We start from the raw sequence: 17,240 nt of genomic DNA, 5'->3' as shown, positions 1-17,240 counted from the left end.
GTAAATTTAAGACAGAAATCACTCTAACATGCTTAAATTTAATACAGAAATCACTCTAACATGCTTCAACTTAATACAGAAATCACTCAAACATGTTTAAATTGAATACAGAAATCACTCTAACATGCTTAAATTTAACATAAATCGTTTTAACATGTTTAAATTTCATAAAAATATCGCTCTGACACATTTAAGTTTAATACAGCAACTGCTCTCAAATGTTTAAATTTACTGCAGAAATCACTCTAACATGCTTAAATTTAACACAGAAATCGCTCTAACATGTTTAAATTTAACACAGAAATCGCTCTAACATGTTTAAATTTAACACAGAAATTGCTCGAACATGTTTAAATTTACTACATAAATCGCGCTAACACATTTAAATTTAATGCAGAAGCTGCTCTCACATGTTTAAATATATTGCAGAAATCGCTCTAACATGTTTCAGCTTAAAACAGAAATCGCTCTAACACGTTTAAATTTACGACATAAATCGCTCTAACATGTTTAAATTTACGACAGAAATCGTTTTACCATGTTTAAATTTAATACATAAATTGCTCTAACACGTTTATATTTAATACAGAAATCGCTCTAACATGTTTAAATGTAAAACAGAAATCGCTCTAACATGTTTAAATGTAAAACAGAAATCGCTCTAACATGTTTAAATTTAATACAGAAATCAGTCTAACATGTTTAAATGTAATACAGAATCGCTCTAACATGTTTAAATTTAATACAGAAATCACTCTAACATGTTTAAATTTAATACAGAAATCATTCTAACATGTTTAAATGTAATACAGAAATTGCTCTAACACGTTTAAATGTAATACAGAAATCACTTTAACATGTTTAAATTAAATACAGAAATCACTCTAACATGTTTAAATGTAATACAGAAATCGCTCTAACAAGTTTAAATTTAATACAGAAATCGCTCTAACATGTTTAAATTTAATACAGAAATCACTCTAACATGTTTAAATATAATACAGAAATCACTCCAACACATTAAAATTTAATCCAGAAACCACTCTCACATGTTTAAATTTAATACAGAAATCGCTCTAACATGTTTAAATTTAAAACAGATATCGCTCCAACATGTTTAATTTTACTACAGAAATCACTATATAATGTGTAAGTTTGCTACAGTAATCGCTCCAACATGTATAAGTTCAACACAGAAATTGCTCTAACATGTTTAAATTAAACACAGAAATCACTCTAACATGTTTAAATTTAATACAGAAATCATTCTAACATGTTTAAATGTAATACAGAAATTGCTCTAACACGTTTAAATGTAATACAGAAATCACTTTAACATGTTTAAATTAAATACAGAAATCACTCTAACATGTTTAAATGTAATACAGAAATCGCTCTAACAAGTTTAAATTTAATACAGAAATCGCTCTAACATGTTTAAATTTAATACAGAAATCACTCTAACATGTTTAAATATAATACAGAAATCACTCCAACACATTAAAATTTAATCCAGAAACCACTCTCACATGTTTAAATTTAATACAGAAATCGCTCTAACATGTTTAAATTTAAAACAGATATCGCTCCAACATGTTTAATTTTACTACAGAAATCACTATATAATGTGTAAGTTTGCTACAGTAATCGCTCCAACATGTATAAGTTCAACACAGAAATTGCTCTAACATGTTTAAATTAAACACAGAAATCACTCTAACATGTTTAAATTTAATACATAAATCACTCCAACATGTTGACATTTACTACAGAAATCACTCTCACATGCTTAAATTTAACACAGAAATCGCTCTTACATGTTGAAATTTAATACAGAAATCGCTCTAATATGTTTAAAGCTCTTCGGGTCCTCACCGAACACAGACGAGAGTTTCGGCCTCCAATGTTGATGCTTGCAGCCTATGGTGATCTCTGCAAAGCGTTCGATTCAGTGAATCGGGGTGCCCTCTGGAGGATTCTTGGTCTTTGTGGGGTCCCACCAAAACTGATCAATCTGATGTCTAAACTATACTCTGGAACTGAGAGTGCTGTGAGATGTGGTGATACCATCTCTGACTTATTTCCAGTTGTCACTGGAGTTTGTTAGGAGTGTGTACTCGCCCCCACACTTTTCAGTACCTGTATCGACTGGATTATTGGGAGGATGTCAGAGAGATCAAGCTGCGGTGCATCGTTTGGGAATGTCAAGGTCTCTGACCTTGATTTTGCAGATGATGCAGTCATCTTTGCAGAGACTCAAGATATCCTTATGGGGGCCCTCGAGATGCTGAATGAGAAGTCAGAGCCACTGGGATTACAGGTTTCCTGGGTCAAAACTAAGATCCAGGCTTTCAATGACATCTTGGATGCTGCTATCTTGTCTGTACCTGTTTGTGGTGAGGATGTTGAGATCATGGAGAGATTCACTTTCCTTGGCAGTGATATTCATGTCTCTGCTTGCTGTGAGTCAGAGGTCAATAGATGTCTGGGTCCGGCCTGGGGAGTCATGGATTCACTGGATCATGGGATGTGGCACTGCCGGTACCTGTACAGGAGGACGAAAGTCCAAGTCTTCAGGTCCTTGATGCTTCCAGTCTTGCTCTACGGATGTGAGACTTGGACTCTGACCAGGGATCTGAGATGGCAACTTAATTCCTTTGGTACCAGATCTCTTCGGTAAATCCTTGGCTATCGCTGGTCGGATTTTTTTTTTTTTTTTGTATACCTTGGTCGAGGCTCGTATGAGAGCTAACACACAACTCACAGCAAGGAGGCATGAGACAAGAGGGGCGGGAGTGGAAGGGACAAAACACTGGGGAACAGACACATTAGGTGAACTGTGGAAGGGAGAGGGATGGGGATGGGACGGGGAACATGGCGAAGAGAAGATGGACATTTCAGGGACTTTCAGGAAGGAAAGCAGGAGAAATGAAAGAAGTGGGCTTGGGTGGATTATCGGGGGTAGAAAATATCGAGGATTTGGATGGGGGAAGATAAGAGGTGGTGGTGAACAGCTGTTTTGAAAGCCTGGAGGGAAGAATGGGAAAGAATAGAGTGAGGAAGTTTATTCCAAAGGCGGGAAAAAAGAGGAATAAAAGAGTGAAGATGAGCAGTGATTCGTGATTTTGGTAGTTTTACCAGAAGGGGGTTGTTGGCGGACCTTGAGCGCCCTGTGGAAATGTGGTGGGCACAAATCGCAGAGAGAGAGCAGGGGGGGCAAGGCTGGAGAGGAGTCGGTAGAAGACAGAAAGACCACCGACCAACCTGCGGTGATTGAGTGAGAGGCCCAAAGACTCAGCTTCATTGCGGGAGATGCCGATGATCTTAAATGCCCTGGTTTCGACAGCGTGAAGCCGAGAAAGGTGGGAGGCAGGAGCACCAGCCCAGAGGGGAGAGCAGTACTCCATCAGGCTACGGACAAAAGCTTTGTAAGTGGTCAGGAGCTCAAGAGGGCCGAGGAAGGACTTAGCACGACGGAGGATTCCCAGTCGGCGACTGGCTTTTGAGGCGAGGTTGGAAATGTGACTTTCCCAGGAAAGGTCATGGCAGATAGTGAGACCTAGAAGCTTGAAAGAAAAGACTTCTTCCAGAGGATTGTTGAGAAAGTGGATGGGGGGGTTTTGTAAACGGTCCTTTCGAAGAGACATAGTGAGAGTGTGAGATTTGTCTGGATTGAAAGACATGTTCCACGTGTTGGACCAGTTTGTGATTTTATCCAGATCTGCAGTGAGGGAAGAAGCTGCTGCTTGCCGGTCTGAGGGATGACAGATGGTACGGCAGAGGGTGGAGTCGTCGGCAAAGAGAAATAGAGAATTTTCCAGAGAGTCCGAGAGATCATTGATGAAAACCAGAAAAAGAACAGGGCCCAGAACGCTACCTTGAGGAACTCCAGCCTGCACAGGAAGAGGGGATGAAAGAACTCCATTTAGGGCCACACGTTGACTGCGACAGGAGAGGAAGTCTGGGAGCCATGAGTGGAGATGGCCTTGAATACCATGGGAAGAGAGTTTGGTGAGTAGGGCAGGGTGCCAGACTGTGTCAAAAGCATGTGATATGTCCAGGGATACGGCTCGGATTTCCTGTCTGGCATTGAGGACCTCCATCCATTGATGGGAGAGCAGAAGCAGCATATCCAGGGTAGAGTGACCTGGTCTGAAACCAAATTGATGATTGGAAATCAAGCCATTGGAGAAGAGGAAGGATTTCATATCTGAGGCGATGATGGATTCCATCACCTTGCTGATGATTGGGAGAAGGCTGATTGGTCTGTAGTTATAGGGATCTGTTTTTGCACCTTTTTATGCAGGGCAGTGATGTTAGCAGATTTCCAAGCAGATGGCAGATGACCTTGGGCAAATGAGAGGGTGAATAGAACAGAGAGAGGGTGAGCAAGAGCAGAAGAGCAGGCTTTGAGGACACGTGGGCTGATGCCGTCTGGACCGGTTGCAGAATCTGACTCGAGGTTTGAAAGCAAGCTCTCCACCTTGTCAGGAGAAAAGGATACAGAGTCCAGGGACAGTTGGGTGCGACTGGGTAAAGTGGGTAGAGATAGAGATGGGTTTAGGACACAAGATTTAGCTGCAAACACCGAGTTTAGACATTCAGCTTTATCACGTGTGGAATCAGCAGTGCGGCCATTTGAGGTAAGGGAGGGGATGGAGGGGGAACATACACCAGAAACAGATTTGATTAAACGCCACCAGGATTTTGATGAGGGAGAGAGGTTTGAGAGTTCAGACTTGAGATGAGAAAGATGTTGTTTTCTGGCTCTCCTAAGGGTAGATACACACTTGTTCCGAGCTTTGTGGAAAGAACTGAGATTGCCCTCAGTTGGGTTTGCTTTCCATGAGGCAAAGGCAAGTTGTTTCAGGACAACTGCCTCGCCACAAGCTTCAGTAAACCAAGGGCAGGAGGAAGGGTAGGACAACTGAACACGAGAGGGGATAAATCTGTGCATGAGGGAGAGCAAGTTTCTTTGAAAGAATTCCCAGGATGAGTTGATGTTTGAGAAAGTAGTGATAGGAGACCAGTCTGTAAGTTTGATGGCTGCTCGGAGACCCTGCCAGTCGGCTTGAGTGAAATGCCAGACTCGACGGCAGTGAGGTGGTTCTCTGATAACAGCCAGAGAGATGTCCACTTTGACAAGGACGTGGTCAGAAGAACCAATTGGAGCGAAGGAAGAGCAGCAGATATTGTCAGGGAAATTTGTCAAAATCAGATCCAGAAGAGATGGAGTACCATTGGTTGAGATCCGGGTCGGGAAGTTGACCGATTGAGTCAGTCCCAATGAGTCGCAGAAAGCTTTTGCTGAGGTGCCATGGCAGGTGAGAGATGTACCCACACCTAGCCAACTGGCGTGATGACAATTGAAGTCGCCACATAAGAGGAAGAGAGAGTTTGGATGAGAAGATAGAAGATGGTCCATGTTTTCGGATAGTGAGGTGTAGATGGAGTCATCACTGTTCGGTGGACGGTACAGTACACATATAAACATGAGGTGGGAGTGGAGGGGAAGCCAAAGCCAGAGGTATTCCTGGGGTGTGGGGGAGTGAGCAGTGCATGGAGAGTGAGGAATAAAGTCTTTGATGAAGAGAGCAACACCTCCACCAGGACGAGGCTCAGGTCTGTCATACCGTAAGAGGGAGTAGCCAGGGAGAGATACTTGGGAGTCAGACACGTCTTGGGAGAGGAAAGTTTCTGTTAGGCAGATAATGTCTGGTTTGTCAGTGGCAACCTGTATGGAAAGATCTGAAAGGTTTGAGCGAAGGCCCCGGATATTTGAGGTCCACACTTTTAATGAAGAGGAAGGGGAGGAGGCTTTGGGTGCAGGAGGTGGAGGGGGAGGGGGAGGGTAGGACAAGGGACGAGGGGGGCAGGTAAGGAGGGTTGCTGAAGGAGTGTGGGGTATTGCAGAATAGCGAGGGGAGAAGGCCGAATGAGGAGGAGAAAAGGCTCTGTGGTGCTGGGGGAGAGGGGGACAAGAGACAAGGAAAAAGGCAGTTGAGGATTTGAGGAGGTGGAGTGGAGAGATCGAGGTGAGAGGGCAGTGGAGGGAGGCAGGTTGGTGGATGAGAGGGGGGGCAACCTTGAGAAGGAAGAGTGAGGGGGATGAAAGGTGGGAGAAAGGTGAGGGGGAATTTTTGAGAGAGCTGAGAGGGAGGCTTGGAGGGAGAAGAGTGGGATGGTTGCTTTGAGAGTGAGAGTGAGGGGTGAGGGGGTGAGTTGGCACTGAAGTTGAAAAAAAGAATGTTTGATGGAAAGCGAGCATCCATGGCAAACTGTGGTTTTTAAAAGTTTTAGGTCAGAGATGCGATTTAACACAATTCTTGATGGATGCAATGAAGGCGAATTCAGAGCATGGAGAGAAGAAGCGCTGTAATAGTTGGATTTTTTAGGCAAGGAATGAAGGAGAGGTCGAAATGAGAGCAGTCTGTTAAAATAGCAGAAGAGTAGTGCATTGTGAAACAGTAAAGAGTACCACATGTGTGAGAGAGGAAGATGAAGCATTATAAGATCGTTTTTGTTGTTAAAAAGAATGTATGAGAGAGTTCAACAGATTAGGTCATGGAAGTGTAAAAAAAAAAAAAAAAAATCGAGGAAGAAGACGAGAAGGAAGTTAAGAGGAAGAAGAAGAAGCAGAATCGGGAGAAGGTGAGCGTGTTGTTGTTGTTGTTGTTGGGTATATATATATATATTTTTGTTGTTGTTGTTGTTGTTAATATTAATATATGAGAGAGTTCAACAGATTCGGTCATGGAAGTGTAAAAAAAAAAAAAAAAATCGAGGAAGAAGAGGAGGAAGTTAAGAGGAAGAAGAAGAAGCAAATCGGGAGAAGGTGAGCGTGTTGTTGTTGTTGTAGGGTTTTTGTTTTTGTTTTTGTTTTTGTTTTTGTTTTTGTTTTTGTTTTTGTTTTTGTTTTTGTTGAGATAAGAAAGAGATTAGTTGGGAGAATGGGGGATGTTTGGAAAGTGGGGAGGATCAAAATTGAAGGTAATGGGGAGGATAGAAATTGAAGGTAATGGGGAGAAAAAACAAACAAACAACAAAAAAACAACGATCGAACACCGAGTGGAACCGGTAGGCCTCAAGCCTAGGCCTAGGCCTCAAGCACAGGTAAGAACGTCGACAAAAATACTCACAAAATAGCACGATTTTTGAAACAAAACCGAACTAGCAACACACAGTAACATGTAGGTGAGAAAATTAAACAGTTAAAACGGGACAAATAACAACCGGAAACTTAGCTTTGAGAACGTCAACAGGGAGCCCCAAAGGAGACTTCTCGCTGCTCTCAAGTCTTGGAGTTGTGATTTTGGATTTTGTGTCCAACGAGCAGTTGCTGAGAGACTCAAATGAGATTTGTTACCTGCATAGTCTGTGAGCATCAGCTGTGGCTGTATGGACATGTGGCTCGTTTTCCTGATGCTGATCCTGCTCACCAGATTCTCTGAGTGAGGGAGCCTCGTGAGTGGATGAGGCAAATGGGCCGACCACGTGCCTCATCATTGCATCAGGTTGATCAGTATCTCAAGGAGATGGGGATGGGCCAGGCATCTGCCTGGGGGATGGCCAGACGGAGGCCCCTGGAGTACCGGCGGAAAGTGGATGCAGCGACGTGCTGCTCTGGCGCATGCTCACATACCTGATCTGACCTGCACTCCTGTCTGGTGGAAGCATCAATCCCAGTTCTACACAATTCAGCACTTCAGCCCCTCCCCCCCCCCCCATGTTGTCAATGCTACTTGACCTCAAAAGGGCCATGGACGATCAGTGGTGTGTCATCAGTGAAGGTAAATTTGCCACAGGAGGTCAGATTTCCCAGGCAGGACATCTCCTGGTGGCAACAGGCCCCCTACCGTTTTGGCAGGTCACCACAGGCCAACGTATGCTTTACGAATTCAGCTGAGACATCAGCAAGATGATCCATATATTCAGCTGATCAATGGGAGAAAGTCTGTGTCCACATTTGTGGACTCTGAATTCTGCATTTCCCTAATCAGCCCAGAAATGACCTACACTTTGGGCCTACATTTTGAGCAGGATGATGATAATATTTTGATCGTTTACAGCAATTCACTGCATACCATGGTATCAACCCAAGTCTCTGTAAAGACTGCTGGTGTGACTGCCCAAATTACATTCTATTCTGCTCCAATTCCTCTTCTTGTATATGGCCAATATGGGGTGAATTTAAGTTGAATGTCTAGGTTCTGCAGTCATGTGGCTGCCCCACGAGTAAGTTGGTGGAGAGCTGAAAGTCCTCCCGATAGCTGCCAGAAGGGAAAGTGCGACTTGACGTGCCCCATCTTCTGGACTCCTCCATCGCAAAGCACGTCTTGCCTTATCCTCCATTGGTGGAGGGTGCTGCCGCAATAGCCCTATCCAGTGCGGAACCTGTTGATGGCTGTCCATTGCCAACATGGGAGTCTGAAACTGTGTGGAGCAATGGTTGGATTACGTACAATATGTTTATTAGGAGCTGTGGCAGCCTCCCAGCTGGCCGTCCAGAAGTCGGCTTCGCTTTGATAGGTTCCGATAAGTAGTATGGTGCAGTTCCATTGTGGCTTTCGGGACTTGAGGTGGCATTGCGGATGTTCAACGAGAAGGCGCTGGGCTGGAATTTTGGTAGTCAAAATGTGGCTGAAGTATTGGGATGACAGCACATCCCTTCAGATGGCTGACTGAGCAATGTTGGAGAAGACAGGGGGCCACTCAGTGTTTGTTGACTTGAGGGTTACAGACACTGTTCTCATAGTGGAGTTTAACTGAACATGGCCTTCACATTGGCACTCGCTAGCCAGAATGGTGCACAATACTCTGCAGTCGAGTACATAAGAGCAAGAGTTGCCATGCATAAGGTGTTCATGCCATCTCCCCACAATGTTTCGGCCAGTTTCTGGATGAGGTTTATCCGTGCCCTGATCTGCTCCTTATATTTTTGCAGGTGTTCTTTGAGGGTCACGGTCAGGGCAAATGTAACCCCAAGGTATTTTGGATCACGGACATTTTAAAGTTTCATACCACAGAATGTCACATCTAAATCTGCATTTTTTGTGCAGTTATCAAGATGGTGGGTGCAGACTGCTGTTTTGTTGGGCTTCAGACAGAGCTTCCATTTGTGTAAGTACTCCAGTCTGCCCAGATCTCAGGTGAGTTGGTCCGCAACAGATTTTAGGTTGGGGCCCTGAGCTACGAATGCGATGCCATCAACATAGGAAAGTTTCAAGGAGGTCATCGCCAGTAGTTCACTGACATAGAGGTTAATGAGGGTGGGGGTTTGGACGGAACCTTGAGGGAGTCCATTATTTAGTGGTAAGGATGTCTGCTCCACTGTAGGATGTTGATGTCATCATTTGTTGTGATGGTGCCAAGCCCCTTGGTCTGGTTATGGACTTCACTTCTGGATCATACTGGGTGCAGAGGTCAGAACAATGTATTCTCTATTCTCTGGCCTTTTGTCAAGGATGGGGGTCCCTTGATGGCCATTATTGAAGACCAGTCCAATTTCCCGGATGATGGACCTGTTTGAGCCTATCTTCCAGAAGAGATCTCTGACTCCTCAACAGTATTGTCCAAAAGGGGATTGAACTTTCACCCTCAGAATAGACTGCCTTTGAAATATTAATGTATAAGTACCAGGACATTTTCTCGGATAAACTCGGCAGCACTGACCTTGTGCAACATTCCATAACTTTGGTCAATGCAGCCTCTCCAGTCAAGTCCCAGCACTACCATGTTTCCCCTGCAAAGTGGAATGTCATCAAGGAACAGATCAATCTGATGCTTGCTGATGGTGTGTGAGAACCAGACAACTTGGCCTAGACCTCTCCATGTGTCGCTGTTCCTAAAGGAGGCAAGTCATCTGGTAATTTCCGTTTGTGTAAATTACCAAAAATTGAACTGTTTTCTATCCCATTCCAACAATTGACTCAATCCTCAAATCTCTCCATGGGTGCAAGATTTTCAGCAAATTAGATGTGTGCAGTGGTTATTTCCAGATGTCTGTTGCTGAAGAGGACCTGGAGAAGACATCTTTCATTTTTGGAGAAGGACTCTTCCATTTTCATGTGATGAGTTTTGCTCTAAAGAATGGTCCATCAACCTTCCAGCGTTGCATGGTGAATAATTTGCAGGACCTCATTGGCAAGACATGCCACATGTACTTTGATGATATTGTTGTTCTCTCCCATACCGTGGAAGAACAATTGGCTGCCTTGGATGAAATATTTAAAAGGATTGCCAAGGCTGGTCTTACCCTGAATCTTGAGAAAGGTAATTTCTTCATGTGAGACATTGAATATATTGGGCATTGCATCTCTTCAGTTGGCACCCACATCCTTCAATAAATTGGAGTGTTTCCTTGACATGGTGGGCTGGTATCAGAAGTTCATTCCCCACTACACTGATGTTGTATAATCATTGTATTGTCTCAATGAAAAGGATTAGGAGTAGCTATGGGCTGACATACATGAGCAGGCTTTCAGCTCTTTGAAAATGTCTCTGATGATGGCCCCTATTTTGTAGTTTCCTTACCTAGACTCTCCATATGAGATCCACTATGATGATAATAACTATGGCCTTGTCACAGTGTTGTTACAGTGTCAGCAACTGGAACTCATCACTATTGCTTATGGTAGTAAATCTCTCAGCTCTGAGGAGAGGTATTATACAACTACCAAGCGGGAGTGTTTGGCCGTTATCTGGGCATTAGAAAACTGTCATCCGTTTGTTGAAGGAGTCCACACTACAGTCATCATCGACCATCAGGCCCTATGTTGGCTTTTAGTAAGGCCAAGCTGTCAGGTCATTTGGCCTAATGGATGGGTCTTAAATATTCAAGACTTCAACATCACTGTCAAGTATGGGCTTGGAAAGACTCATCAGGTTCCTGATGCTTTGTCATGTTCAAGAAAAGTCATGGTCTTGACTCGCTTAGCCACCAATGCAGAGACATCATCAACCTCTCCGCGGCCTGTGGCGTCATCAACCTCTCCACAGCCCAATACAACGGTTGTGACATCGTCACCACCCACATGACAGTTGATCCCAGTGGCAGTTTTGGCAACATCTGAAGCACAGTCAGTACTCAAGACTATATTGTCATCATCACAAGGGATTGTATGCCAGCCTGATCCAGTCAGTACCACAGCTTGCTGCAGAGATTGACAGTCTGTGTGCTGCAGATCTCTGTTGCATTCTGCACTCTCCTTTCTTGCAAAAAGTGGACTGGAATCAGTATAATGTGTGTGAGGAGTGGTATCACCTCTTCTGTGTAAATATATCTCGTTGTAATTTACCATGCATTGAAGAATATGAATGTACCGGATGTTCATCTAATTTTAGGCCCAAAGTTTTACCTTTTGCTGTGGATGTGCAGTTGAGTTTGGAGAATTTGGAGAATTATCAACATAATGACAATTTTTTGGAAAATTGATAAGATTCATGTCTGTGGTAAGATAGTCCTGAAACAAGTAGGAATCTTTCAGCTGACTCAAAAGTGTATGTTATTCAGGATTCAAAGTTATACTGCAAGGTCGGGAATCATCGAGCTACTGTTGTTCCAGCGTCACTGAGTCCAGGTGTGCTTCACGAGTACCATTATAAGCCTACTGCAGGTCACTTGGGTTACCGGAAAACCCTCAGTCATTTTACGATGAATTGTTTATGGTGGGCACGGATGTGGGCCTACATTCGTCGTTATATAAGGAGTTGTACTATTTGTCAAGCAATGAAACCTGTATACAAATGTCCTGTTGGTAACATGCAGTCTTCAATATCTGAGCAACCTCTGGAGGTTCTGGGTGTAGACCTCATGGGACCTTTTCCCAAGAGTTATGCCGGTCATATCTATCTTCTCATCATCATTGACTATTTTTCCAAATTTACTGAAGTTTTCCTTCTGAAATCATCTTCTGGTCAAGTCGTTGCTTCAATATTTGTATGCCAGATCTTCTGTCGCTATGGTCCACTTCAATGACTGGTTACCGATAACGGATCACAATTCACTTCAAAGGCCTTGGCAGCTGTTTGTGCTGAGTGGAATGCTTAACAGATATTAATTTCGCCACATCACTCTCAAGCTAATTGGATAGAATGTGTGAATAGAAATTTGAAAGGTATGATCCAAGCACACATAGACACTAATCATATGTCATGGGTTCATCATGTTTCTAAGCATGGTGTTGGCTTAGTGGTTAGGGTGGTGGCTTGGGATCCCAGGGTCCTGAGTTCAAGCCCCATTGGCCGCTGAATTTAAATACACCAGGAGGTTGACTCAGCCTGTCATCCTTCCGAGGTCAGCAAAATGAGCACCAGTATACTGGTAAGGGGGACACTGCATCAGCAGCATAGCTGCGCCCAACCAATGATGCAACCAGCAGCCACAGGCTGCACTCGATAGAGAGATCATGTTTCTGAATTTGCATATGCGCTGAATTCTGTTTGCCATGACACCACTAAGATTGCACCTGTGCAGGATATGTTTGGTTTCAATCTGAAGGAAGAAAGTAGAAATTGACTGCATGCTGCTGTACAGACTCAGGCAGACAAGGCAAATGCAGCCCAGATGAGGTTTACACCAGCGACATAGGCCACCCTGTGCAGCCAGCTGTGGTCATGTGATGTTGAAGAACTTTTCCCAATCTGACGCAACTAAGCATTTATGGCAAAACTTGTACTACAATGGGTGGGACCTTTTGAAGCTGTTGAGATGACCAACCCATTAATTGTACTCTCCGTGATCTCAACTTGGGTACTATTCGTCGTGCCCATGTTGATCAGCTGAAGCAGATCTAAGTGATTGAGTAGAGCTGCTTGCTTGTTCTAATTCCACTTTGTTTCATTTCATGTTTGCAGTTATTCTGTAATTTATTTTTCTTTTCCCTTAGCTCATGATGGTGGGGGGAAGTGTAGAGTTGTAACATGCGACTTCAAGGGGATGACGTTATGCTTGGGCGGAAGGCCGAGTTATTGGTGTGTGGTCTTGGGAATTGTATCTGTGGAAGTCAGTTGGTCATACAAACTTTGAATAAAAAGTGACAGTACATGATTGAGACTTCTTATTTTCTCAGCAGGAAACTCTGTTGGGGTTGAAACCCCTATAAAATCACCTTCAAAATTACAGAACTATTTATCTTTTACCTTTCATCTCTAAGATGGGGGTGATAGGACAGCCTCGAAGTAGCCAAATTCACCTCAGAGCTGTCTCACATGGGTTCGAATTTCAGGCCTAGCTATAAATTGTTACCATGGTGCTTTGCATGCAGGGCGATACATCAATGTGTGCACCGTCCATTGGATGCATGTAAAGCCAGAGGACCCACATGCAATTCATCGGTCCTTGGAATGCTTCAACTTCAGAAACTGAGAGTTGGGAATCAAGACTTGATCACTGATATTCTTTGGTCTTTAACTTAGGTGTCACCAAAGATCCAACTCTTTCCTTCATTCTGGACATTGCTAAGTTCAACAAATCTATTTTCTTCAATTTTCACAATGTTGCCAAGATGTGCACATGCGTGAACTAGAAGACAACTGAAACTTTGGTTCACGCTCTCATGACATCACATTTGGTCCACTGCATTTCCCTGCTGATAGGTTTGCCTGCTTCTTTTCTCAAGCCCTTGCAACTCCTGTAAAATATAGCAACCATGCTCTCGTGATTCAGGCTCAGAAATTGGACATAACTACAACTCTGAAGGTGCTCCCTGGCTGTAAGTCAATCAACAGATTGATTTAAAACTATGTTAATAACTTTTAAACTCAGTCTGTGGAACTCTTTGCCTTTTAAAATCTGCATTGCCTCATCGTTCACAGGGTTTAAATCTCTTTGAAAGTCTTCTTTCTAAGATTGCTTTTTCTTTATCTCTACCCTTGTTCATGTCAATTTTAATTCTCTGCTCATTCTCAGTTTTTATTATCCTTCTATTTAAAGCTCTTTGAGAGTTTGTTCAAAATGAAAAGCACTAAACATTGTTCATTTATCATGATGTTAATTGTCTCAGATGGCAAGTTTCAATAAAACATTGCTTTTAACATCACTCTATTAGCCCCCGTTAGACTTAATCCGAAACGGGGTTTAGGATTGGTCTCTTTTCGTGTCCGTGTGTGTGTGCATGCATCCGCAACCATATCTCGGACATGTTTGGACCGATTTTATTTGTATTTAGCACAGAGATAACACATGATGGTGTGTTGTCTTTGACACATATGATGATACATATGCACATCATTTTGTTTCATGATGCAATCAAAGATGACCGACTGGCGGCTATTTTAGTTGTAAAAAAAACCCGGTGTCGAACACGTCGTCAACCATTTCTCGGACGTGCATTTACCAATCTTAATCATTCACATAGATCATGAATGATGGCTTTTATATATATATATATATATATATATATATATATATATATATATATATATATATATATATATATATATATATATATATATATATATATGCACGACATTTTGTTTCAAATCAGGTCCAAGATGGCTGATTGGCGGCTATTTTGTGATTCAATGTGTCCCCAACCATTTCTCAGGCATGCATGGTCCGATTTTATTAAAAGTTTACAAAAGCACAGTACATGATGGCATACAAATGCACTTCACTATATTTTGCAATCTGATCAAAGATGGCTGACTGGTAGACTGGCGGCCATTTTAGTCGTTAACCCCCCGCCCCCACCCCCGGTATTGAACATGTCCTCAACTATTTCTAAGACATTCATTTATCGATCTTGTTTTCCCTCTCTTTCAGCCCAAATAAAGAAATCCAGGACTTCAGACAATGATGAAATATCCAATTCACCAATGAAAACCTTGGTTTGTTTTTTATTTCATCTTATTTGCTTCATTCTTTATCTCACTTGTCCCAAATGAATATATTTGATAAAATGAATCGATTAGCTGTGCAGCTTCCTCAATGGATCCTGAGATGTTGAGACAACACAAGCAAGTTCCATTGTATATTGTCATGGGTTGGAGACTGCTTCATGGTCTCAGACGCCCACTTGACGATCTCCGAATAATGTGCACCATGGTTGCATCATGGATCCACTTGCCGCAAAACAATCACAAGAACGACTGAGTGGATTAGCAATTGCAATCATGAACACTAAATACAACCCTCATAATCTGTGGACATGCACAGTGAAAAGAGCGCAGCCAGTACAATTGCAATCAGTAAAGTACATCATTAAAACTATGCATGGCCTTCAGACAGGTTTTTACCTGCGACGTGTTGCAGGTCTACAAGAGCTCCACATGGTTGTTGTTGCTGTTGTGGTTGAGTTGTTGTTCGGGGTCAATTTTAGAAATGTGCACACATTGGTCGGACAGCTGCCAGACCCCACCCACATTTGTCACTTGACTCCACCCACCATTGTATCTTGACAAAATAATTTGGCCACCATCTTGGTTTTCTGGTGGGCCAAAGACATTAGGCCTGTAGGCCTCTGCTGATTATACACTGCCCTGATTTGTTGCGTCAGATTTCCATTGGCTTTGTTTTGGTCGAGTGTTACAAAGACGGACCCAAAAAAATCTAATCACATGTCAACTAAAATTATTACTAAGGTTTAATCAAGTCCATCAGCATAAATGGAACGTGCCTCCCTCAAGCCGTTCCTGTGGCCATTTTGTGAAACATCATCCGATTTCCATCTGCTTTGTTACTCACGACGCGGTCCACTTGCGTCTTTTGTTACCTCTTCCACAACTGAGTAAAATGCGCTTCACTCATTATTAAAACTGTGCCACCACTTGGAAAACAATCGTCTGCTCAATTTACGTGTTCTTTTTGAAAGTTTTCCCCATCAGCTTTTGTGTACAATTTATTTGTTTTCTGTAAAATAAATGTATGGTAAACTAAAAGCATGAACGAGAGGTCACCACGTCCAGCCATAATTTATGCCCCTAATGCTCATGCAACAGGGTGGGGTGCAGGGTGTAGGTAACAGGGAGGGAGGATTGCAGGGAGGGAGGATTGGGGGGGATTCCAGTGCCATTACATAATGCTATTCACCAATGACTATTGTGTTTACCTCTGTTTACCTTGTTGTTTTATAATTATGGTCTGATAATTACTATTCCAGTATGGAACCTGGCTCTGAGCCCCGTTACAAGCAACCTCAAACAACTTCCTGGACAAAGAAGAATTGCTGCACAAAATGTACAAATTGATGATGATGCTTTTCTCGCAGCATTGGAAAGTAATGTTTTTTTTCTCACACAAATCAACAAGTTTCAAGGCTGATGAAAGAACAAGATGTCAGAGGAAGTAGAGTAACATCATGATGCACAGGGAAACAGACGAACAAACTAGATCTATGATCTCACATGAACCACAATTATCTACAGGACACTGGCATGGTGTTACTATTTTTGGCACCATAGTGCTGAGGACACTGGACTGGCACCTAAGTGATTCTAGTTTCAAACACTCTGAAAGCAGCACTATTTAGGAGTTGGATCCTAAGCATCTGGAAACGAAGCTCGTTTTAGGGGTCCTATTACGTCACGATCAGAATGTCAGTAAAAACACAGCTGGCTACACCGAGCAGCTTAACAAAGGTGAGCAAAAGCCTAGCCAGCTAATTAATAGCTGGTGAACTTCAGGTAAGAGGTAATTTGCTTAGCTCTTTGAAGGGGATTTAACATTCAATTATTTGCATGAAAGCTAAACTGAAAGTCTTCGAAACTATATAAAACTAGAAGGACACTCTTTGATGTCACAATGTCATCAGATATGCCTCTGCCCACATTATTACATCATTATACATACTTGTACCAAATTTGATTTAAATCCCTGAACCCAGATTCAATATATTAAATAATTCTGTCTGCAGACCATGTGTCTGATCAGGTTGAAATTTAAAACATATATTCCTAATGACTGCTAGATCATAATGGTGACGTTTCATTTCGATTGATGAAGCGATTCAAGAGAAATATATTTTTTAAAGATTTCCGTTCAATAAAATATGGCTACCAGACCATGTGACCTATAAATAATAATTCATCAACACCCTGGTATCCTCAAGGCTTGGGGAACTTGTGGGTGAAGTTTCCCCTCGATCTGTTCAGCTGTTTCGGAGAAGGCTTTTATGTTAAAAACAATACGGCTGCTGAACCACGTGACAAATGATGTCATCAATTTTTTTCCCCATACAATTTCGCCCAAGATGACACTCAAAAATTTCATACTGATCAGATAAAGCATTCAACGAATGCAA

At 42.6% G+C, this 17,240-nt stretch overlaps 1 protein-coding gene across 2 annotated transcripts in view; it reads left to right on the top strand.

The window, feature by feature from the left end:
* Nucleotides 1-17,240, top strand: part of LOC147034071 (hepatitis A virus cellular receptor 2 homolog) — a 55,764-nt gene that overhangs the window by 32,970 nt on the left and 5,554 nt on the right. Inside the window, exons 4-5 of one of the 2 annotated variants that reach the window (XM_085876098.1) lie at nucleotides 14,765-14,829; nucleotides 14,922-16,231. In XM_085876098.1, the coding sequence (XP_085732224.1) occupies nucleotides 14,765-14,829; nucleotides 14,922-14,948 (92 nt within the window). In that variant the 3' untranslated portion in view covers nucleotides 14,949-16,231. Of the gene's footprint in view, nucleotides 1-14,764; nucleotides 14,830-14,921; nucleotides 16,232-17,240 lie in introns of those variants that run through there. The other variant, XM_085876091.1, reaches the window with a different exon arrangement.

The sequence above is a fragment of the Eptatretus burgeri genome, chromosome 1 (genome assembly GCF_056783735.1).
Source record: "Eptatretus burgeri isolate ZD-2024b chromosome 1, Ebu_testis_v1, whole genome shotgun sequence".
Lineage (NCBI taxonomy): Eukaryota > Metazoa > Chordata > Myxini > Myxiniformes > Myxinidae > Eptatretus > Eptatretus burgeri.
The sequence above is the reverse complement of the archived record's forward strand: the minus strand, read 5'-3'. Positions and strand labels throughout refer to the sequence as shown.